At 37.5% G+C, this 25,142-nt stretch overlaps 1 protein-coding gene across 1 annotated transcript; it reads left to right on the forward strand.

Annotated features, from left to right (window-relative positions):
- Window positions 1-11,053: 11,053 nt before the first annotated feature.
- Window positions 11,054-21,529, forward strand: akap12a (A kinase (PRKA) anchor protein 12a). The gene is made up of 4 exons (XM_073827533.1): window positions 11,054-11,170; window positions 13,421-13,520; window positions 13,688-20,938; window positions 21,390-21,529. Exons 1-3 carry the CDS (start codon window positions 11,054-11,056, stop codon window positions 20,899-20,901), a joined length of 7,431 nt encoding a protein of 2,476 aa, XP_073683634.1. The 3' UTR covers window positions 20,902-20,938; window positions 21,390-21,529.
- Window positions 21,530-25,142: the final 3,613 nt, after the last annotated feature.

Here is a 25,142-nt window from a genome sequence, read left to right on the forward strand (position 1 = left end):
AAATAAAGTTATGTAAATAACCAGAACTCAACTTATCCCACAAAAACTAAAAAGGAGAAAAAATAAATAATTAAATAAATAAATTGAAAAGGGGGGAGGGCTATAATGAAGGTATATGGTCTCAACAAAGCAAAGTATAGGATTCCACATTTGATAAAATAAATTAACAGAGTCTCTAATCGAGTGTTTAATTTTTTCCAGATGTAGAAAAGACAACAGAGCCATATTAAGTTTTTTTTTTAAGTAATCAGCCCGTCTAAAGCTTTAAGCTTGTTTCAAGATAAACAAAAAGACAAAAATGGTAAAAAAATAAAAATAAAAATAGGTTCCTCTCATTTGTCCTGGAAAGTTTTCTTGTTGTGTACAACAGCCATGATCCACAAAGATCTAACTTTTGTTATTGGACATCTGAAAGGTACTGGATGTCCTTCCAGTAGTAACCTAACAACACTGCAGGAATGCCAGTTTATGCCAGAAAACACCACAGGAATGGCTGCACTAATTTGAATCACCCAAAACAAAATATTTGTAAAAGAAATTTGTGAAATACACACAATACACTTACTTGCATTTTTTTGCACACTGATAGAGAGACTAGAGACACTGCTGGTGCATTTTCAAAAAATCAGTAAAATTCAAATTTATAAAATTTTATTAATGTTTTATGCCTTTACAGCTATTCTAAACTGTGTCTGCTTAGGTTAAGACATAACTCTTGTTTTAAAGTGCTTTCACTGTATGCTCAATTTGTTTGTAATTGAATTACATTCTTCTGCCTGAAGTTCTACCTGCTGTCTCTGTTATCTAAGAGTGCTTGTGTTTGGCACAGTAAACAATGGCATGCTGTGCAAACACTGAGGCTTCTCAAATGAATTATATGGTCAGAATGTCATTTTTATCATTACATTAGTTTATTAAATCAATTTTCAAATAAAAAAAAGGATAACCAATAGAATAAAACCCCTTGGATTTGATAGCAAGAGAGTTCGTGACCTATCATGAACGGCGAGAATGTTTTCTTTCAAATGTTGGAATAGTTAATCTGACATGCATAAAATAACACACAATGAGTCCAGGACTTGGAAAAAGTTGAGTAGATAAGTTAATTAGGCAGATCACAAGAGTATTAATCATGTGCAGCTGCATATTGTAGGGGTCAAAATTGTTTCTTTTATGCCAAAAATCATTATGATGTTAAGCAAAGATCATGTTCCATTAAGATATTTTGTAAATTTCCTACCGTAAATATATCAAAACCTATTTTTTGATTAGTAATATGCATTGCTAAGAACTTCATTTGGACAACTTTGAAGGTTTTCTCAATATTTAGATTTTTTTGCACCCTCAGATTCTAGATGTACAAATAGTTGCATCTCTGCCAAATAATGCCCTATTCTAACAAACCATACATCAGTGAAAAGCTTATTTATTCATCTTTCAGATGATGTACACTAAGTTTGGGGGTCAGTAAATTTTTCTTCTTCTTTTTTTTTTAAAGAAATTTTTTTTCACCAAGGGTGTGTTAAATTGATAAAAAGTGATAGCAAATACTTACATTGTTAGAAAATATTTATATTTCGAATAAATGCTGTTCTTTTGAGCTTTTTATTCATCAAAGAATCCTGAAAAAATATCACAATTTCTAAATAAATACTTATATAATATATAATCCAATATAGATCCAATATAGATAATTCTAATAATAAATCAGTATATTAGAATGATTTCTGAAGGATCATGTGACACTTAAGACTGAAGTAATGGCTGATGAAAATTCTGCTTTGCATCACAGGAATAAATTACATTTTAAAGTATATTCCAATAGAAACCATTATTTTATATTGTAATAACATTTCGCAATATTACAGTTTTTTATATATATATCATTTTGATTAAATAAATGCAGCACTGATGAGCATAAGAGACTTTCTTTAAAAACATTACAACTCTTACTGACCCCAAGTTTTTGACCGGTAATGTAAATCTCAAAAAATGACACTTATGATTGGTTTTGTGGACCATGGTCACAAATAAAGATTAGCTGGTTGACTACAAACAAACTACAGTTATAATTTTGCTTTTATTTTATTTTGGCTTGAACTGAAATTAAAATGACAGTTGTTATATAAGGTAATACAGGTTTTATATGAATTACAAACTCTATATGCCAAAAAAGTACATTTCTAACTGATCTGACACTAAAAGTGTGTTTCTGTTGGATTAATCTTTTTTTAGTCAGGTTGAGGTAGTCATATCAAATAATATTTTTCCATAAAACCAATTTAGATGTTTCCCAACAAAACATGACACAGTGACAGTGTGTATAATATATGCAATATTATTATGCTACTCATCATAAGTAGTACTATTTTCACAATATTTGGCTTGATTTCCTGATCATCTGAAAAAATCTTACATGAATGTTAATCAGAAAAATGAACGTAGTAACTTAAACAATCTATTAGGTTGCAACGTTGGTTGCATAAAAAAAAAATACATAAATACATAAACATCTTTTCTGAAAGGTCCTACGGCTCTCTTTGTTGGCATTAAATTACACCAAATTAGATACCTGTAATTCACTTACCATTAGCAAGTAACTGCAACACACAATTACGCAATCAAACATCCTGAACGGTGGGAACTTTCCATTGCATCTCCCCAGGTTATATTTACAAATCCATATATAAACATGATTGGTTAAATCTGTGCTTAGTGACACTCTGAACAAACAAAACAAGGCTGCATGAACAGAGAGACAAACTCTGACTATGAGAGGGATGTGCATGCCTGTATTTTTTCACAGGGATCATTTCATCCTGTGTCCAAGGACTTCTAAACTGTATAATGTCTGAAGAAAACATCAGCTGGTTTCGGTTAGCCGAACTGTGACTCAAATTAACTGATCCTGTTAACTTAGTATGAGAATCTCCACAGCAGTTCCAGTGTTTAGGGCCTTTGATTGAATTATCGTTCATGTTTGTCATGTGTCTGGAGATCTTTCTTGGCTCAGTAGTCGCTCGTTGCTGTAACCGTTCATTTCCTTTATAAAGGAACAAAAACAAAGATAATTTGTTGTTATTTCTCAACAACAACTAACTAATTATTTAATTTAAATCAACAATGATGTATCAAAACTATATAAAACAAACTAAATTTGTATGTGTTTTGAAGAAAATGTTAGAGGTCTTTGACAGGGCATCACTGTGTTTTGAGTGATTGCCGCTGAATGATTTGTTTTTGGTTGTTGCCATGTTTTTGCTTGCTTATTTTCCTAAATCAATTACTGTATCCTGTTCTGGTCAGGTTGTAAATCTGTTTCTCTTTTTTTTCTTCTTGTCTGCTAAACGATAAGCTCTTTTAAACATACTTTTCATATTTGCTCTAATGATTAAATTAATAATTTATATCAGCAATCACTGAACCTTATAATTGTTTTAGTATCCTTTAATTTTTTATATAGTTTGAATTAGTTTGTATCATTATATTTTCCTTTTTCATTTTATATTTTGTTAAAGTTTTAGTCATTTTGTATTTTTGCAAACATTTAAAAAATGTTGCTGCAATTAGTTACAACAACTTAAATTTGTTGAGTTAACTTAAATATCCAACTTAACTAAACAAAATTTAAGTTAGGCATGAACACTTACCTTATTTAATAGGGACCTATTATGCAAAAACTTTTATATGGTGTTTGAACACAGTTGTGTGGCCGCAGTGTGTGAAAACAACCAGCCTATAATGGTAAAAACACACTGACTCATTTTTTTATAATCCCAAAAAATCATAAACCGTCTCTCTGTACGTGTGATTCCAGATTTCTCCCTATGTACTCGTCGTCGTAGGGAGTAATTCAGCCTATTTTCTCATTGTGAATATTAATGCATTAACTAAGAGATCTTACTGCAAAGTGATACCTATTGGTCTTTAGAATTCTTTTGCACTTTAATCGGTGTACATTTTTTTAACTTTATACATTTTTTGTGTATTGCTTTAGTGTATTTAAATGTTCAGTTATTTGTGTTATAAAAAAAATAGTTATTAAACCTGTTAAACTGTATTATGACACCACTTTTTTTTTTTGCAAATGTCAACATCATGATAATACTGTATACCGTGATAAAAGCATTATCAATTAATCGCTACTTGAAAATTGATACCGGCATTTCCCTATGCATGTTGCATATTTTTACTTTTTTTATTTAAAGAAACCAAACCAATGTATCGTTGACATTTGTGGCAATGAGAAAAGCAGGAAGAGTGTTTCCAGCTTGTTTTTTATTTTTATATACAATTACGACATGCAGTTGCTTCAAAACATCAATCAATGTAAATTGTGATAATTGTAATTAATAATCACATTTTATATACTTAAAACACAAAATAAACAAATGAATATCAGAACGTATGTTATTTTAACCGCAGAAAGACGGTTTGTTTGAGTTTAAATCTAAGTTATTTTACTGTCCTGTCCAATTTGTTTGTTGGACAAATTGGCAGATTCTGTGTTATGATTGGTCAGATTGCCTGTCAGTCAAGCTGTTTGAGGGTCAGTTGATCCTTTGCAAAACCTGCCCTCCTTAGTTACTGTTGCTATGTCCGACAAACAATGCCACTTTCACACTACACATCATGTTTTAACGCAGTGAAAAATACATCGCAGAACAAAGAGGAAACTAACAATTTCAAACAATAAACACCATTTTGTGGCTCTTTACCGTGTTGTGACAGATCACTGTGTTGCCTTATTACATGTAAATTGATCATCTTTTCTTCTTTAATTAAAGCATGAAAAAGCATAAATGAACATCAGAATACATTTTATTTAAACTGCAGAAAGATGTCAAGATTTTTTTTTCTCAAGTTTAAATTAAAGTTAATCTACTCTTCTGTCTGATTTGTTTGTCGGACAAAATGGCAGATTCTGCATTATGATTGGTCAGATCGCCTGTCAATCAAGCTGTTTGTAAAGGGTCAATTGCACCAATAATTTTATAGTAGTTTGTATAATTTTTTTTTTCAGTTTTTCACATTTCAGTACATCAAGTTAAAATAATTGAAGATTAGAAATTAGAAACTATCAAATAATTTTTCAAATATATTTAATTTCATACATTTATGGATTTTTTTTTATTGATTTTTAAATAGTTTTAGCTATAACACTCTGCTTATTGCACTTTGCTTGTTTGTACTTGGGTTTAATATGCATGCAATTGGAATGTGATAAAGTCAAAAGGTTGTTGAACAGCTTGTAGGACTGTCACTTCCTGCTCTGTGGTAAGTGATGCAAGTTTCCTGTGAGATTTGGGTTCAACAACTTTGGATTCGGTGGGCTCAGACCACTGACATGTTGTGTTTCTCTCTCTAGTGGATGACCCGAGACTGATCCACAGCATCTGTGCACCAGCAAATGAGCTAACAGGAACATTTAATCTTCCCTTGATGTGTTTGTTTCCTGTTTTCTGCGTTATCTTGATCTTCCAAGTAATAAATCATGATGTTGATGCTTTTCATGTTGATCATGTTCTTCATGAAATAAAATTTTGCGAATGTTTGAAGACAAGGTGTGTCTCTATGTTTGAGTCCCACTTCTAACTCACACTGTTGATTAGAAGAAATTGAGTCAGTCTTGTCATTTGTGGCCCAATTGGGCATTCCAAATGGGTTGCATTTTTGATTTAATGCAGTAGAAATGGAAAATAATATATTTTTTTAGCTAATTTAGTTTTACGATCCAGTATGATGCCGAATACAAGTTTTTTGTTGTTAGTTCACTCAGACATGAAAGTCCTGTAATTTTTTACTTGAACTGATAAATTACATACAATGAGATGCAATGTCTTTGTGCGTAAATGCATGAATGTAAACATGAACCTGATACATCATGAGGTCACCATTGTTTCTTATGTTCCTTGTGACTGTGCCAGGTTTGGATGTGTGTAGTCTGAACTTTGTTATGCAACTGTTTTGCACTTTTTGGAGCTCAACAGCCTTTAGTAAGTGTCTACATTTGGTGTATTAATAAACATTTACTGTTTGTGAAAACGACTTGGCGGTGTGAATTTAAGGTCGTTTATAGGTCGTTATGGACATTTAAATTGTCCTACTTTCTTAAAAGGTCAAACTTCCTCTAAAGGAATGAAAATGTGTTTAGACGAACTCCTTGAGAAATGCGAAACATAAGAAAACCATTGCAGAGTGTTTTATGTAGGGATTGTTTGTCACACTCGTGATGTTTGCATTCACATGCCCTCATTTAATCTCAAATTGCATTATGATGAAGGCTGTTCCTCCTCAGAATAACATTTGACCAGTCAGTTGATTTTAATTCACCATGTGCCCATGCTTTCCGCCTTTCTGCTTTGGGGCATGAGCTGCCCAAAATGGCTGGAAAATATATGTTTTTAACTTTTTAAATACTCCTGAATATTAGAATGTCACAAAATGGTTCACTCCCATTGCTCCTGAATTAGCAGGCTTTTCTCTTACTGCTATTACATAATACACTTGCCATGGCTGTAAGTTTTCTTAACCCTATTTGATTACAGATGTCAACACAAAATCTGCTTTTACAGTTTAACTTAATGTACTGTGCCTATGTTTTAAATTATTGACAGGTTCAGCAGATTCTCAATGAGGAGTTTGTGTTAGTTTTTTATGTTCATTTTTGAGCCCATACAGTTTTGCATTTAAAAAGACTTTAAGTAAATCTGTAACTGGATGTAAATAATAATAATTTCTTGTATTTATAGGGTATGTATATATATCTTCTCTATGAAATTTAGATATATTGGTTAAATTACACTTAAGGTGTAAGATTTACTTAGAAATAATGAAATAATTTGAAAGAATGGCAAGTAACACATTGAATTGAACATAAAGTTTTGAAGTAAGGAAACTAAAATGCTGTTTTCTTGCAAAACATAATCCAGTAATCTTCAAACTTCAACTTCAAAATATTATTATATACAGTGTATTAGTTATACTAAAAGCAGAGCTTCTAAATAAATAATGTTTTGTAAAGCTGAAAAGTTGTTTGGAGACCTTTATTTCATTTTCTCATTTCCATGAATTACAAATCCTATATCCGTAAATAGTGCCACATGTGGATTCACAATTAGATTAAGATCAGGGCTTTGGTTGGGCTTTTGTAAGACATTAACCTTCACTAGCCACACCAGTGTTTATTTTACCTTGTGTTTGGGATTACTTACATAACTATTTCCCAAGCGTTTGTTCCCTGCATACAGAAAGAGATGTCCAAACTCTGTCTTTGTAAAGCAGCTCAACGCCATGATGTTTCAACCATCATGCTTCACTATTGTTTCTTTGAAAGGTGAGTATGTATGTGGCCATAAGTATGCACACCCACTTATATTTAACAGGTTTGCATTGTGCTTTAAAGGGTTAGTTCACCCAAAAATGAAAATTAGCCCATGATTTACCTACCCTCAAGGTATCCTACCTGTAGGTGTATATGACTTTCTACTTTCAGTCGAATCCAATTGGAGTTATATTAAAATTGTCCTGGCTGGCTCTTCCAAGCTTTATAATGGCAGTGGGCCGGTGGTTCTATTAAATAATCCAAAAGAAGTCCTGGAATGACTTCCATGTATTAGAGTTAACGCAAGCTACAGAAAAGTGATTATTATGTTTTAAATATGGATATTTTTCTTACAAACATGTATCAATATGCTACAGGAGGCCTTTCTGCTGCATGTACCTTTAAATGCTAATGAGCTCTGCTCGCCCCGCCCCTCTCTGCCGTGGTATGACGAGCTGTAATGTTTACTTTAGCCATGTTTAGCTGTGAAACTTGCTAACTAGCACATTATTAAAGGGATAGTTCACCCAAAAATGAAAATTTGATGTTTATCTGCTTACCCCCAGAGCATCCAAGATGTAGGTGACTTTGTTTCCTCTGCAGAACACAAACAAAGATTTTTAACGAAAATCGGTGCAGTCTGTCAGCCATATAATGAACGTGGATGGGCACCAGATCTTTAAAAGTAAACAAAAACATGCAGAGACAAATCCAAATTACACCCTGCGGCTCGCGACGATACATTGATGTCCTAAGACACAAAATGATCGTTTTTTGAAACTGAACAGTATTTATATCATTTTTTACCTTTGATACACAGCCACGTCCATCTGTCCTGAGCACAAGCTCATCACCCGGATCGTTACATGTGAACGCGCTCTGGCGTAGTATACGCAAACGCCATAAGGGGAAATCGGTGAAAATCCCGGATGAGTTTGCGCAAGCAAGCGCAATCTTTTAGCTTTAAATCGGTTTGAACAATCAGGATAAGCGCAAGTAATTACCATTTTGAATAGCCTCTATACCCACAATCTCTGTGCACTGTGTAAACAATGAGTGTTGTATTCATGCAACAGATCGCTTACGGTGTTTGTGTATACTACGTCAGAGCGCGTTCACATGTCACGAGCCGGATGATGAGCTCATGCTCAGGACAGATGGACGTGGCTGTGTATCAAAGGTAAAAAAATGATATAAATACTGTTCAGTTTCTCGCAAAAAACGATCGTTTCGTGTCTTAGAACATCAATGTATTGTCACGAGCCGCAGGGTGTAATTTGGATTTGTCTCTGCATGTTTTTGCTTACTTTTAAAGGTCTGGTGCCCATCCATTGCCATTATTCGGCTGACAGACTGCACCGGTTTTTGTTAAAAATCTTTGTTTGTGTTCTGCTGAGGAAACAAAGTCACCTACATCTTGGATTCCCTGGGGGTAAGCAAATAAACATCAAATTTTCATTTTTGGGTGAACTATCCCTTTAAGAAAGGCCATTTGCAAAGATGCATAAAAACCCTTATACTCACTTCTGCTGTGGGTGAAGTGGCATCACGAATGATTCACACGAACATAGACGCATATGTAGATCGGGATCGGCACTTTCCTTTCAAAACTAAAGTAAAGTTAATTCTTTAGCATCTCAGATGTCGGGAGTAAATGACGACTGCTATGTTCATTATTACATCCAACAAAAGAACACCTCAATCGCTCAACCTGAGAAATTCTTGTCTTCCCCTGCACCTGAGTCACACAATGGTGATTGGAGTCGAACTGTTTCAGCTCGGTGAGGCCGGGTCTAAGGTAAGGCGCTCATGTCAATCAACTATCGTGGGAGCGGCCTCTGTCTGTGTGTCATCTATCTGTGTGACAAGAAGCTGAGAATGACCTGCTTTTAAAAAGGGGATATTACTTTTAAATATTAAAAAAATACCACTGGGTGGATTTTTATCATTGTAGGGTGGTTGCGTACACAAACTTCCAACACACATTAATGTTCAAATAACATGTGAAAGTGAGTTTTGCATCCGATGACCCCTTTAAAGCTTGGGAGAGCCAGGACAATTTTTTATATAACTGTGATTGGATTCGTCTAAAAGAAGAAAGTCATATACATCTATAGGATGCCTTGAGGGTGAGTAAATAATGGGCTAATTTTCATTTTTGGATGAATTAACCCTTTAACGACAAGTCTCAATGCTGTAGCATATAATACTAGAACATTCTATGCTTTCATTGTTGCTGTAGCAGAAAGGCCCTTTTATGTTACAGCATGGCAATATTATTGTGCATGTAATGTTTTATTGAGGAACTTACTGGCCTGCACGTAGACCTGAGCATCTTCAGGATCAACTGGGACATCAACTGCAAGCCAGGCCTCTTTATTGAAACTCTTTAGTCTAAACTGGTGCAAATTTCTGGATTTGCATGTTCCATGATCAATCGATGTTTAACATTTAGTAAAAGACCTTCTAAAACGACTTTAACCTTTAACAGAGATTCATGCTTTTTGAACAGAAAACTACCCTCCTCAAAGTTGGAAGCACTGAATCTTCTAGAATGCAATTAATATTTGTCTCACTGGAACTGGTGGAATTGGGAACGTTTTAATAAAAATTACCTGTTATTTAGGGAGTGTCCACATACATTCCACTATTTCATAATTAATATGAATAAACTGTGCAGTTACATCACGGTTTGGTCAGTTACCCGGATGCACAACCATATTAGAGATACTCGGACGTAAACAACAGTATTTGATTGAACAGTATTAATGTACTACTAAATATGTTGTTTTGCTAATTTATGCTTTTTAAACCATGGAAAAAACTTGTGGCAGCTGCTAAATGCTTAGTAAGCAAGAAAGGGCACAATATTTTGACAAACTAAAGTTAATAGTAAAGGTGGTAAAGGTGAGACAAGCAGTATTAATTAAGATAATGGCCCAATATTTCACCTACCGGACTGGAAATGATAAGAACAAACACAAATGTTGTAAAGATTCTCACCCTGGAAATCCTGGTTCAGTTTGGCCAACCACAAATGCCTTTTCCCTCAGTCTTTTGCACTTTTTGTCTTGTATATTACTCCAAATGTTTTTTTCCGGTCCGACCGATTAGTACAGCATAAAGCATACCAATAATTGACCACTTTTAGCAGCAAAATCAGCAAAATGTGCGAGTTTCGTTCAGTTCAGTGGCATTGTTTATGTTTTGTGCCGCCAAAATATGGCTGAATGATGCATCGTGAATACAATCTATTGGATTTATTTATGGTTTCAGTTTTCTGTTTTAAATTATTTAACTGCATTTAATATAAGCAACGTTAAAATAAATCTTTTTTACAGTTTAATTGCATTAAATACAAATTATATCACAAAATACATTGTTTATGTCCTCCAAAGTCCCATGAGATCCGTACTTTATTTTCACAACTTTGAAATTAGCGTTTGTCTTAAAAATTTACGTAAACACATGTGATGAATAATTATGGGATAATTGTCCCTCGGTCATCCCAGGACTCTCGTTCTCTCTCCTATTGATGCGTCGAGGCGTGCCAGTGTGTTCATGTGATGCAGGAAGGATGTGTCCTAAAAGAGTTTGCATCGAGCCAAACTGCATCACTTTTTCAGTCCGACCACCGCTCAGCACTCACCTTCGGATATTCCCCCTTTCGCTTTGCAGTAACATCTGTGAAAGGGAAGAAACCGAAGAGAACGCGAGAGGGACCGTGAAATGGGAGCTACCGCATCATCCGCGCTACGGGACAGCAGATGTGAGGAGGACGCAGCGGCGGAGGAGCTCACTGCAGCGGCCAGCGATGCTCGGGATGACGGCGGTGCTGATGACAAGGTAGAATGCCTTTCTCTGCTGCAGAGAAATGCCTCGCAAAGTTTCAAAGACACGACCTCTGAATCTAAAGACAAACACGGGCTGTAACTCAAAACATAGTGTGCTGCCTACCGGCTGGCCTTACACCTACCTAGACTGCATTTTTGAGGTAATGCAAAACACGCACGTGATGCTCAAAATGTTTAGGTAGACAGAAACGTTTATTGTTCAGAGGTCGCTCTTTTTTAGCTCAAAAGAAGGAACTACTGAGTTTTGTTTCTGTGTTTTATTAGTTTATCTATCAGATGTTTCTCCTTAGGTTAACTGAATTAGACAACTGTTTACAGAGTAAGTGTATAGAGTTATAAAATAATGTGGACTTTGGTGCTTTGGCAAATCTGAGCACATGCTGTGAAACTGTAGAGAGGAAAGTGAGTTTACTAGAGTCTTTTTTTAAGAGAAAAACTGCAGAATAAAGTAATGCATTTAAATTGTACTTTGAAACAATTTTCACTCAGAAATTGTACATTTCACCACAAAACCAGTCATAAGTAGTAATTTTTCTTTTATGCCATAAATCATAAGGATATTAAGTAAAGATCATGTTTCATGAAGATATTTTGTAAATTTCCTACTGTAAATATATCAAAACGTAATTTAGTAATATGCATTGCTAAGAACTTCATTTAGACAACTTTAAAGGCGATTTTCTTAATATTTCGATTTTTTTTGCACCCTCAGATTTCAGATTTTCTCTGCCGAATATTGTCCAATCCTAACAACCATACATCAATGGAAAGTTTTTTTATTTATTTATTATTAACAATAAATCTCAATTTCAAAAAATGACCCTTATGACTGGTTTTGTGGTCCAGGGTCACAGATAATTGCACAGTAACAAGTAACACATTAAAACATGATTCTTTTAAACTGAAAGACTGAAATAGTATTTTCTTGTCAAACTTTATATAAAAAAAGTTTACTTTTTTGTAGAAACAACTGATAGTATAAAAGAGATCTTATTTGTGATTTTTCTTTCATGCAGGGAGGCATCTCACCAGATTCTCAGATGTAGATATTAAAAGTAAGGTCTTATGGTCAAGCTCTCTGAAATAAGTTACAGTGTGTTGTGCTTAGTTTAGAAAATTTATCAGGAGTTTCCATAATACAATATCCCGACTATCACTTGCAGCTATTTAAGTGCAGTAATGAGAGTCAAAAGAAAGAAGATTAGGTGACTTTGTCCTATTAATAGGTGTTTGGCCTAATTTCACTGTGTGAACAAAATATGCTTTAGCTTCTGGTAGTTCAGATTAGATAGTTTAGTTTACTAAGAGAGCACATTATTTGATTTGTATTAATTTTGTATTGAAAGGAAAATTGTATGGGGTTTGTTTTAAGACATTAAGAAGAATCTGTCATCTTGTGGCATGAGAACTGCAGACAAGAATATGCTATCTTTTTTCTTGGACTTTAAATTATATTGCATCGCTATGAAAAGACTATGAAACAACTTCTTATATGGATTGGATTTCTGGTTTGTCCTTTGCTGTTTGTTTGCTTGTAAGTCTGAATCATTTAATTGGATTAAATATATAGGGTAAGAATTTAAAATGCAAATGCCTTACGTTTTTGAAAACTCCATTTCCTTTCAATATTTACTTTTGTCAGTTGTTTTTGTTACTAATGTGTGCGCATTAATGGAGGGATATATCTAGTGCTCTTACTCCCAAAGGATTGATGGAATTCTCCCTTACTGCACTGGGTGCATTGATTTTCCATGTAAAACATGATGAGGTCAGCCATGGTTTAACAGGAAGTCTGTGAGATGGCTTTTAGTCAAAGGAGAGCTATCTGATACTCAGATTCCATAAATGTGTTCATTTATTTTGTTTTGTTAGTTATCCCAAGGGCCATCTCCTTCAAACTACATTGTGGTTAGGCACTTAGCATTTAGCAAATGTGATATTGTGGTAACTTTTGTCAAATGTTTGAGGAATTTCTTGAATCAGACTGCGTAGTTGTACGTTTTTTTGGCCTGAGTGAGCAGTGCTGTACATATGATCTGCCAAAATCTGCATTTTTATTATTCATGGTCTTAGCATATACCTTGTGATAACAGACAGTATTTTTTAAAAGCATATCATTTAACATATTGTGTAATTCTTAATTCTCATAAATAGTTTCTTATGATTCATAAGGACTGAAAGGTAAATGGACTGCTTACTTTGTTGGTCACTTCTTAACTCTTGTCCTGTCTTTTGCATATAGTTGTTACAGAAAAATGGACAGATCTCCAGTTTGAGTGTAAAGGCAAGGAGCCATGGAGAGGAATCAAATGGCAACTTAGAGGAGAGAGTACTTGCAGATGGTACGTCAAACTATATTATTGCTACTAATTTTTCCCTGTTTCCCTCATTTTTTCCAAGTGAAATGAAAACAGCACTTTTATATAGTAGTAAATATCCATGTACAAATATTTTATGTGCATACCCCACATACTCATCTTGGCACTTTTCATTCTTATTTATTTACTAGTTGGCTCAGGGTTTGTCACTCTGAAAGAAGATGGCACAGAAACAATTGAAGACCTCCAGGAAATGGATGCTCTTGAACCAGTCACGAAGAATGAGAGCACAGAGGATGTTAATGCAGATAGTGTGACAGCGAAGGAAGAAACTGTGGAGGACAATCAAGTAAATGATATCAATGAAGTTGGCTTCAAAAAAATCTTCAGATTTGTTGGATTTAAGTTCACCCTAAAAAAGGACACATGTGAAAAGACTGAAACAAATGAGCCAGAAGAAAATGTTGCAAGTGCCTCAGAAGACACCCAAGAGAACAGTGCAGTGGAAGCAAATGAAAACACAACTGATGAGACTCTAAAAAGTGAGGCGTCTTCCCAGCCTGATGCAGCTGAACCCGCTCCACAAACAGACAATGAAAAGGAGCTGGATCAGGACATACAGATAGTGGAGCATCATATGGAGGACACACTTGAGAAAGAACTGGCAAAAGAAGAAAGTCCTGAGCTGGAGGAACCCATGTCACCAATAAAACAATTCTTTACGCAAGGAATCTTTGCCAGTTTAAGAAAGAAAAAGAAAGAAGAGGAAATCCAAAAAGAGAGTAAGGAAGAGGAGCTCAAAAGATTTGAGAAAATGGATGTAGAAGATGCTGAAAAAGAGAATACTAAATGTATGTGCCTTGATATCCCTTATATTACGACAGAGGAAGAAAAAGACTCACAGGAGAAAGACACTGACAAGTTGTTACCTGAAGGAGACCTTCAGAATTCTCTAGAGAGAGATAAGGTACAAGGAAGTCCACTTAAAAGACTTTTCAGGAAATTTTCCACAAGAAGGCAGAAAGCTGCAGAAAAGGTGATTGAGGCCGAGGAACGAGTTTCTGAACAGCCGAAACCATCCTCGGAATTGGCAGAGCTCACAAAAGTGGAGGAACCAGTGGTTGGGGAACCAAAACCTGCTGAAGAGGAGCTAGTGGCTGATGTAAGCCCTCAAGAGTCCAAAAAGAAATCTGACACCACCGTTTCCTGGGAGGCACTGATTTGTGGTGGCTCTGCTAAAAAAAGGGCTAGAAAAACGAATGAGGATGAAGCACCAGACAAAGGAGAGGAATATGAGAAAACATCTGACTCTCCGCTTGGAAGTTCCATTGAGGGTGATTATGATCATCTCACATCATCTAATGAACAAACTGGAAGTCCTGCAGAGGGAGAGGTGGGATCCACATGGAAAACGTTTAAAAAAATGGTCACCCCAAAGAGGAAGATCAGAACTGGAGAAAGTGGTACCCCTGAGCAGATATCTTCAGACAGTGAGATGAACAAAGATGAACCATTTTCGATGAAGAAGCTTATTCCAGGGCATAAAAAGAGAAAAACGGATGCAAGGAAAGAACAGACATCCTCTGATGAGGCTACTCAGGATCATGAAACAGGTGATGAAGATGATGAAACCCCAGCTATTATTCCTCTGTCTGAGTATGAAATAATTGAGCCTGAAAGTCTGAAGGAGGTGAATGAACAACGAGTTGAAATCACAATAGAACATGAGATGCCAGAGATGACTTCACAAGTGTTAGAGCAGGACACATCTAATAACTTAGTGCCCGAAATTGCAGCCAAAGTTTCAATTAACATTGGACCAGCAGTCATACATGGATTACCAGAGGACTTTGAAGAACTTACAGACTTTGTGAGCAAGTATCAGCAGCTGAGTGATATTCCAGAAGAAGGCATCATCGAGGAAAGCATTGAAACACCAGTTTCATCTGCTGAGTGGACAACACTGGATGACACCTTAGCTGAGGACATTGTGGAGTTGACAGCTGATGCGGTCACTGCCCCAGAACCACCAAGTGAACAATTTATTGGGGATGACACTACTGAAATGGTCTCAGCAGTCTCGCAACTAACCGAATCATCCAAGTCATCTGGACACGTTACACCAGTGTCAGCTGAATATGGCATACAAACATCAGATGTGATCCTACAGGAGGCTATTCAATCCATTTGCATGACTCCAAGTGTTCAATCAGTAACTACAAAAGATGAGAGCCAAGAATCTCTTGCCGTGTCATTTTCACCTTATGTTGTACAGTCATCCACACTGGAGGAAACAAAGATTTTGGTTGCGCATAAGAAAACTGAGGCAACAGCAATATGTATAGGCCTAGTCTCTCAAGAACTAAAACCTGTTGAAGAACATCTCCCTGCACCCTTAGTGGAGGCAATACCTGAAGTAAGTGATGCTGTCCCAACTGAATTAGTCTCTGATAACTGTACAGATGAAACTGAAACTGCAGGAGTTGGGACAAATGAGGTCTATGAGGCTGAAATTAGGGAAGTGAAGACTGAGTATCAGGAAGTAATTGTAAATAAAGAAGAATCTGCTATTGAAACTGAGCTTAGTGCGGAGAAAGTCATTCAGTTAGGGGCAGAGCCTCTTGTGGAAAAATCAGAGGAGACTCATATGGAGGACAAAAGAGAGGAATGTACAACTGGTTTTGAGACATTGCAAAGTGAGGCTGGGCTGGATCAGGTTGCATCAGTCTACATCAGTACACATGTAGAGTGTCCACTACATTCAGTGTTGGAGAAACCTGTGTATGAACCACCAGTTGCTGCTGAACCTGAAAAAGAGCTGACAGTTTTAGATGTTGAATTGTCCACTGCTGAGTTTGAGCAACCTGCACCCACTGAAGTAGTTGAAACTTTGACACAAGGTGATGTAGACAATATTCCTGACATTACCACAAGTAAAGAAGTCAAAGAAATTGAAATTATTGCCTCTGCTGAGGAGTGTCTGGAAACCAAAGAGACTGTTAGTATTGTAAGTCCAATTTCAGATCACATACGAGCAGAGACACTGGAGTCAGAAGAGAGTTTAAAATTAGAAGCAGTTGAATCAATACATGTTGATGACTGTGAAATAGAAGTTGGCATAAAAGATGTAGTTTTATTAGCAGGTGAGTCAGCAGTGAGTGTTGAGGACATCAGTGAAAAAATGGAAGAAAAAGATTATGAAAAAATGGAACAGCAAGACATTAAGGAAATACACATAGAAGGGGAGACTGGGGATGCGTTTGCTTCAGAAGTTGTTAAAAATGTTGAGGCTGAAAGTATTCCAGAAGCTGGAGAACTGTTGACAGCCAAAGAGGTGTTACTTCCAGAACCAGTATTAGTTGAAGAGACTGAAGAACTCCATAAAGAAGACATTGATACAAATTTGGATGATAACAAAGTTGAAGACAGTGGAATTGACGGAACAGATGGGATTTTTGTGAAAAAGGAAGAGGAACATGCAGCAAAGGAAGGGCAATCTTTAACAAACATAGACAGCAATGAAATAGAGATTGAAGATGTTTCTGTTCAAGCAAACGCAGGAAGAGAAATTGAAGACATGATTCATGAAATAAGAGAACACACAGTTGTTCCTGAGTTTTCAAATGATGTATCTAAGCACATAGAAACACTAGCAGAGCCTGAAGCTATACTGAAACCTCTAGAGATGGTGTTGCCAGAAGTTGAAGCAAAACCTGTAGCAACAGGTATTGTGGTTTCTCTAACAGAAGACAGGAGTCAAGAGGCCAAACCAAGTCCAGAACTTTCTGAAGAGAATGAACCAGCGACAAATGAAATTAAGACTGGAAAGGTTTCAGAGATGGTTGCCATTATTGAGAACACAACAAAACAGTCTGAGAATGACAAGCCTATATCGTCTGAACAAGGAATTCAGGTACTCGCAAATTCTAAGCTACCAAATTCAACAGAACAAGAGGGTGATGCAATAGATGGTGACCAGGCCCCAGCAAAGACTTTATCAGAAATGAAAGAAATGGCAAATCCAGAAGAAAACGATACAATGGCGGTTGCTCCCAAACCAGAACCAGAACGGTTTGATTCAGGGCAGACTCTGATTGAAGTAGCTGCAATCACAGTGCTGGCACAAAATTATACTGCTACAGAAATCGAGGTTAGTAAGATGAGTGAGCAGAAGAATGAAGCAGATGAAAATACTAGGCTACAATGTGAATCTCTCGAACTGGTAACAGAAAAGACACTGTCAAATGAGTTGCAGATAGACAAGACAGAAATACCAGCAGTAATGGAAATAACACCCACTGCACAGGTACCACCACTGACCTCTGAAATTACAGCAGAAATGCCAGAAGTAGCTGTTTCTGAGATACAAACACAAGTAGCGAGTGAACTCAGGGCTGAGACACTTGAAGTCACAGAACCAAAGGTAGAAATTCCAGTGGTAACAGAAGTGAAAGTTGAGACAGCTGTAGTAACTGAACTGGAAGTGGAGACGCCCGTTGTTACATCATTGGTTACGGAACTTGAAGTAGAAACACCAGTGGTTACATCTATGGCTAAAACAACTGATTCTGACAATTATGCTGTTACATCACAAAATCAGAACATAGACACTGACACATCAGTGTTCAAAGAACAAGTGGTGGAGATTCCCACTGTTATTTCTGTTGTAGTGACCCCACCTACACCTCTAGATGAAGTAAGGCCAGTCGTAACTCTGGGCAATGAGTCACAGGAAATACCTCCAGTAAAAGACACACCTGTTGTGACTGTAGCAGTTGAAACACCAAATGTTGAATCAGTGATTGTGAGGACTGCTGTGGCCTCAGCAGTAGAGATACAGAATGTGATTCCAGTGGTAGCAACACCAGATCTCAGTTCAGTAATAGTACCAGAAGCTGCCTCTCCAGTGGTAAGTACAGCAACCGTGATTACAGTAGCAGAAGCAACAGTTGTAGAAACACCAGTTTTTTCTGTCACAGCAGTAAAATCAACTTCAGCTATGGTAGAGAAAACAGTTGTGTCCCCTGTAGTAGAGATTCCAGCCACATTAACATCTGTTTTGGAGACTCCAGCCGCTGTTTTAGTGGCAGAGACTGAAGAGGTTACACTAGATGTAGAAACACCTATGAGCCAAGTAATTGAAACCCCCATTGTTTCCATTACATCAGTAAAACCAACTGGAGCTGCAGTGGCAAAGACACCAGTCACTGAGATACCAGCTATGATTTCAGTGTCAGTAGCGGAAGCCATATCTCCTGTAGTAGTTACATCAGCTGGAACTCCAGCTTCAGTAGTAACTTCAGCTGCAGAGACATCACCTGTGACACCAGAGACAGAAACCCCAGCTCAGATTTCAGTAATTGCAACAGATGCAGCACCTCTAGTTACACCATCAGCAACTGCAGCATCAGTTACGTCTGCTGGGATCCCAGCTGTAGAAACTCCTGTTGTAAATTCACCTCCTGTTGCAGTGGTTGAGACACCAGTTGTGACCCCAGTGGTACAGACACCTGGTCAGGTTTCAGTGATTGTAACAGAGACTGTCCCGTTGGTATTTGTTGCAGCAGAAGAGACACCTGTTGAGATCCCAGTAGTAGAAACTCCTGGTGTTAAAAGTTCAGTTGCAGTGGATGAGATACCAGTGGTACAGACATCAGATCAGGTAAAAGAGACTGTCCCTCCTGTAGTTGTTTCAGGAGAGACTGCAGCAGTAGAAACACCTGTTGTGATCCCAGTAAAGTCAACTCCAGTTGCAGTGGTTGACACACCAATTATGACCCCAGTGGAACAAACACCAGGTCAGGTTTCAGTAATGGTAACAGAGACTGCCGCTCCGGTATTTGTTTCAACAGTGACTGCAGCAGTAGAAACTCCTATTGTAAAGTCGACTCCAGTTGCGGTGGTTGGGTCACCAGTTGTTACTCCAGCGGTACAAACACCAGGTCAGATTTCAGTGATGGTAACAGAGACTGCCGCTACGGTATTTGTTTCAACAGTGACTGCAGCAGTAGAAACTCTTACTGTAAAGTCAACTCCAGTTCCAGGTGTTGGGTCACCAGTTGTTACCCCAGTGGTACAAACACCAGGTCAGGTTTCAGTTATTTTAAAGGAGACTGTCGCTCCGGTAGTTGTTTCAACCATGACTGCATCAGTGGAAACACCTGTTATGATCCCAGTAGTGGAAACTCCTGTGGTAAAGTCAACTGCAGTTGCAGTGGTTGAGACACCAGTTGTGACCCCAGTTGTTCAGACACCAGGTCAAGTTTCAGAGATGGTAACAGAGACTGCACCTGCAGTAGTTGTTTCAGCAGTGGCTGCAACAGTAGAAACACCTGTTATGATCCCAGTAGATGAAAGTCCAGTAGTAAAGCTATCTCCAGTTGCAGTGGTTGATACACCAGTTTTGACTCCAGTGGTGCAGACACCATGTCAGGTTTTAGTGGCAGTAACAGAGGCTACACCTCCAGTAGTTGTTTCAGCAGTTATTGCTGCAGCAGAAACACCTGTTGTGATTCCAGTGGTGGAAACTCCAACTCCAGTTGTAGTGGCAGAGACACCAGTTGTAACCCCAATGATGATGACAGCAACTGTGACTCCAATAGCGGAAAGGTCAGTTGTGAGCCTAATACTAGAAACTACAGCAGAAGCACCAACTGCAATTGAAATGGCACAGAGACCCGTTATGATCCCAGTGGTACAGACACCAGCTCTTGTTTCAGTGATTGCAAAAGAGACTGCACCTCCAGTAGTTCTACCACCAGTGACTGCACAAGCAGAAACATCAGTTGTGGCAATGGCAGAGACACCAGTTCCTGTTCCAGAAACACCTGCAGTGATCCCAGCAGCACAAACACCAGTTGCAGAACAAGTGGCACAGACACCAACAACACCAGCCGTGCCCTTGGTAAAGGCAACAGTTGCAGAGCAGGTAGCACAGACACCAACAACACCAGCCGTGCCCTTGGTAAAGGCAACATCAGTTGTGACTGGCATGGAGGCACCTGCTGTGACTACAGTAGAAAAGGCACAACAGGAAACACCAGTACCAGAGACACCTGCTTTGGCCCCTATGATGATGAGACCAGCTATTGCCCCAGTTGTAGTGGCAACAGCTCCAGCTGTTGTGGTGCCAGAGGTGTCTAAAGATGTTGAACCACCATTTGTGGCTGTGAAAGAGGTAAAGACATCAGTTTTAACTGAACAGTGTGTATCAAATGAAGAAAACTGGGAGGCTTCCTTGCAGCATGTGCCTGCGGTTACTTCAACAGAACCTCAGTCAGAGGTAGAGGAGGATGTTTGGGAGGACGCTGTAGATAATATTGGAGAGTCCATGTGTCAAGTAACACACACAGAGGGTGCATCCCAAGATACTGCTGCTAAACAAGCATCTGATGCTGCAATTTGATAGTGGCATGCTAAACCAGCCAGATTTGAATGAGATGGTAAGTGATTTTATTATATAACATATGAGACCCTGAAGCACAAAACCAGTGGTAAGGTTTTTTTTTTTATATATACATAATCTGGTAAATTGTCTATTGATGTATGGTTTGTTAGGATAGGGCAATGAAAATCTGGAATCTAAGGGTGCAAAAAAAAAAAAAAAAATACAAATATTGAGAAAATTGCCTTTAAAGTTGCCCAAATTAAGTTCTTAACAATGGATATTACTAATCAAAAGTTTTGATATATTTACAGTAAGAATTAAAAAAAAAATTCTTTGTGGAACATGATCGTTACTTTTTATAATCGAAAATTCTGACAATGTATTTTTGGCTATTGTTACAAATATACCTGTGCTACTTATGACTGGTTTTGTGGTTCAGGGTCACATATGTTTTTTTTTTTTTTTAACATAATGCATAACATTCGTAATGATTTTTATCATTTCAGGTGCAAGCTTAACAAGGAAAACATTTTACACCTGGCTCACCTGGAACACCTGGCTGTGCTTAGCACAAAATCAGCTGGGACTCACATTTCGTACATCAAAGAAATGACCAAACCACTGAGAAGTAAAACTGCATCATTAGACTTCCGGTTGGGCGACGAAGCAACATGGCAGGTTAAACTGCGAGCTCCCTTAAATCAGCTATAATACTCCGCTAAACTCGATTTATACTTATTAGTAATCTACGTCTGCTGAGAGATGAGCGGAGGAACAAAGTCTAAAGCTAAAAGAAACCCCGAAAAGCAAGGTAAAGACTGTAATCGAACGGAGACAGACAGCATGCAAGAACGAGAAGATGGCGAACAGGAAACAACAGACTCTTTACGCGCGGGTTTAAACAGTATCAGCAAGCAGATACGAGAATTTCGTAGCGAGCTGAAAGTGGAGCTGGGTACGTTTAAAGACGAACTCAAGACTCAAATGAAACACGAATTAGAGGAATTTAAGGAGGACATCAATCAGAAAATCGCACTCACAACACAAGAAATAAAAGAACAAAATGCAAAGGTCGAGACCACTCTTTCACGTGTTGAAGAAATGGAGTGCTGGAGCTCCGAGACTGATGGCCTACTACAGGAATTTATACAAGAGCACAAAAAGATGATGGACAAATTGACTGACCTCGAGTCGCGGTCCAGAAGAAATAACCTGCGCATTTTCGGAGTACCAGAGGATGCAGAAAAGGGGTCGGTCACTCAGTTTGTTGAAGAACTAATGCGGAGGGAGCTTGGCATTGACGCAGACTGTCAAATTCAGCGGGCGCACAGAGCTCTGGCGCCAAAGCCTAAAGCAGATCAGCCACCGAGGGCTATCGTTGTGAACTTTTTACAATACAGTACGAAAGAAATGGTCCTGAGTAAAGCCTGGAGCAAGAGAATAATCACAATCGGAGAGAGGAGGATTTTCTTCGATCACGATTACCCCTCAGCTGTGGTGCAGCATCGCAAGTCATACGCCAGAGTCAAGAAAATCCTGAAAGAAGCGGGGATCCGCTTTCAGACCCCATTCACTAAAATGAGAGTACATTGGAATAACGGAGTAAAAACGTACAACGACGCGAAAGAAGTTGAGAAAGATCTACGCGATAGAGGTTATAAAGTAGCTGATTCCGAAGAGGCAGAGGGTACTACAACGCTTTTGGAACGACTCGAGGCAAGGAAAAGTTCGGCTTGGCAGCGGGTCACCAAAGAGCGGAGAGAAGAGGCAAGCAGAAGGGCACGGAAGCGGCTAGAGGATTTTCGGCGAAAGAACGCGGTGAATTTGTAAGAGAACATCTATATGCGACTTAAACAAGGGACTAATACACCAAGTCAAGAGGGAACAATGGACGTGAGTGTCAGCCGAAAATTACTGTTTAATAATTCAAATAATATAGTAAGGGGTTTTCGTGTATAAGCTTGACAAACGGGAGACATGGACATCTAAGAAAACTTATCTGGTATGGGTGCAAAAACCTATAGTAGGCAGCACCGCATATCTAGAAGGGGGCCCTCCGTTCAGCTGAGGCTTTACCCCCTAATGGAGAGAGAGACTCAAAACCCTAAGTTGTGGGTGATCATTCCCAAATGGAGGTCAGTTGATATTCTGTTCGATCATTCAAATGGTTTTGATTTACGTAAATGTTGTTCAGTTGTTCTTACTTGTTCAAATGTTAGCCAGTGGGGTTATCGTTTTATGAGGATTGTTGAAAAGAAAGACATATGCAGGAGCGGGACATTGAGATAATGTCTTTGAATGTTAATGGTTTGGGAAATCCGGCCAAAAGGTCTAGGGTAATAGCCAAATTGAAAAAAGAAAAAACACATATCTTCTTCTTACAAGAAACACACATGTCAAATGAGGAGCATGAAAAATTTAAAAAATTTGGTTTTAAAAATATTTTTTATAGTTCATGCTCAAACCGTCGTAGGAGAGGGGTTATTATTTTAATTCCACAAAGTCTCAATTTTGAATGTCAGAAAGAAATAAAGGATAAAGAAGGGAGATATGTTATTGTTAAAGGAACAATTAATGGTAACATAGTAACTCTTGTGAATGTTTATGTTCCACCGGAAAGCAATAAACAATATTTCAAATCGTTATTTGATATCGTAGCTAAGGAAATGGAGGGGGTTTGTATATGTGGAGGGGATCTAAATATAGTGCTAAACCATGAGATGGATACAACAAGTCATAAAAGAAACAAAAATCATATAACAAAATTCATGAATCACTTGTGTACAGAAATGGGATTAATTGATGCCTGGAGGGAATTACACCCAATGGAGAAGGACTATAGTCACTACTCTGCCACCCATTCTGTATATTCTAGAATAGATTACTTTCTCTTACAAGAGGAAAACAGACACAGGATACAACAATGTAGAATTGGAGTAGCTGATGTATCAGATCATTGTGCGATCTATGTGAGGATTTCCCTGGGGGGGGGAGGGAAAAACACACTGTGGAGATTAAATCAAGGAATACTAAATAACAAATTAATAATTGAACAAATTCGCACAGAAATCAAAAGATATGTAGAGGAAAATAACAATGGCGAGGTGGACCCCTCCATACTATGGGATGCACTTAAGGCAGTGATTCGAGGAAAATTAATAGCCATTACAAGTACTTTTAAAAAAGAAAGGGTAGCTCATTATGAAAAACTTACTTCAGAATTGAAACAATTGGAGTGTAAACATAAATGCAATGCTAATAAAGAGGTGATGGCTCAAATTGGAAAATTGAGAAAGGAAATTAACAGCTTATTACAGTTAGAAGTAGAGAAAAAGGCAAGATTTTTAAAACAAAATTATTATGAAGCAGGACCAAGAGCAATTAAACTATTGGCAAGACGAATGCGTAAACAACAAACTAATAACTTAATCTCGAAACTATACGATCCCAAAACAAATCAAATAAAAAATGATCCAAAAGATATTGAAAATATTTTTAAGAATTACTATGAAGAATTATACAAACAGACCTCCACTGTGGATAGAACAAAAGTACAAGAGTTTCTAAATACATTAGATTTACCCTCTATTGGTGATTTACAAAATAAAATCTTAACTGCTGAAATAACTACTGAGGAATTACAAAGTGCCATGGGCCGACTAAAGTCAGGCAAAGCTCCAGGGAGTGATGGATTCCCTTCAGAGTGGTATAGAATTTTTAGTAAAGAACTGATGCCATTGTTAAGGGACACTTTTAATTGGGTCATAAAAGAAGGTAAAATTCCTCCGTCATGGAAAGAGGCTATAATTTCTGTAATCCCAAAGGGGGGAAAAGACCAGGACCACTGTCAAAATTATAGACCTATATCACTCCTCAATACAGATTATAAAATATATAGTTCTATATTAGCATCCAGAATACAAATGTTTCTACCTGATTTGATAGATGAGGACCAAACAGGTTTTGTTAAAGGCCGGCAAACGTATGAAAATATTAGAAGAACTCTTCATATAATAGATAGGGTTTATCGAAATAAATTACCGGTTGCTCTAATCAGTCTTGATGCTGAGAAGGCCTTTGACAGGGTCGACTGGGATTTTCTGTATTTATCGCTAGAAAAATTGGGTTTTAACAGCAAATCTATACAGTGCATAAAGTCAATATATCAAAACCCGACAGCAAGAGTGAGAGTAAATGGGTCTTTATCAGAAAGATTCTGCCTGGAAAGAGGAACTAGGCAGGGTTGCTGTCTTAGTCCT

The sequence above is a fragment of the Garra rufa genome, chromosome 21, assembly GCF_049309525.1.
Source record: "Garra rufa chromosome 21, GarRuf1.0, whole genome shotgun sequence".
In the NCBI taxonomy this organism is placed as follows: domain Eukaryota; kingdom Metazoa; phylum Chordata; class Actinopteri; order Cypriniformes; family Cyprinidae; genus Garra; species Garra rufa.

Excerpts from the sequence above, each read along its gene's own strand:
- akap12a (XM_073827533.1), top strand. The coding sequence starts at position 11,054 with ATGGGAGCTACCGCATCATCCGCGCTACGGGACAGCAGATGTGAGGAG. Across the intron at positions 11,171-13,420 it reads ACGGCGGTGCTGATGACAAG|TTGTTACAGAAAAATGGACA; the intron begins GTAGAATGCCTT and ends TTTTGCATATAG. Across the intron at positions 13,521-13,687 it reads GGAGAGAGTACTTGCAGATG|TTGGCTCAGGGTTTGTCACT; the intron begins GTACGTCAAACT and ends TTTATTTACTAG.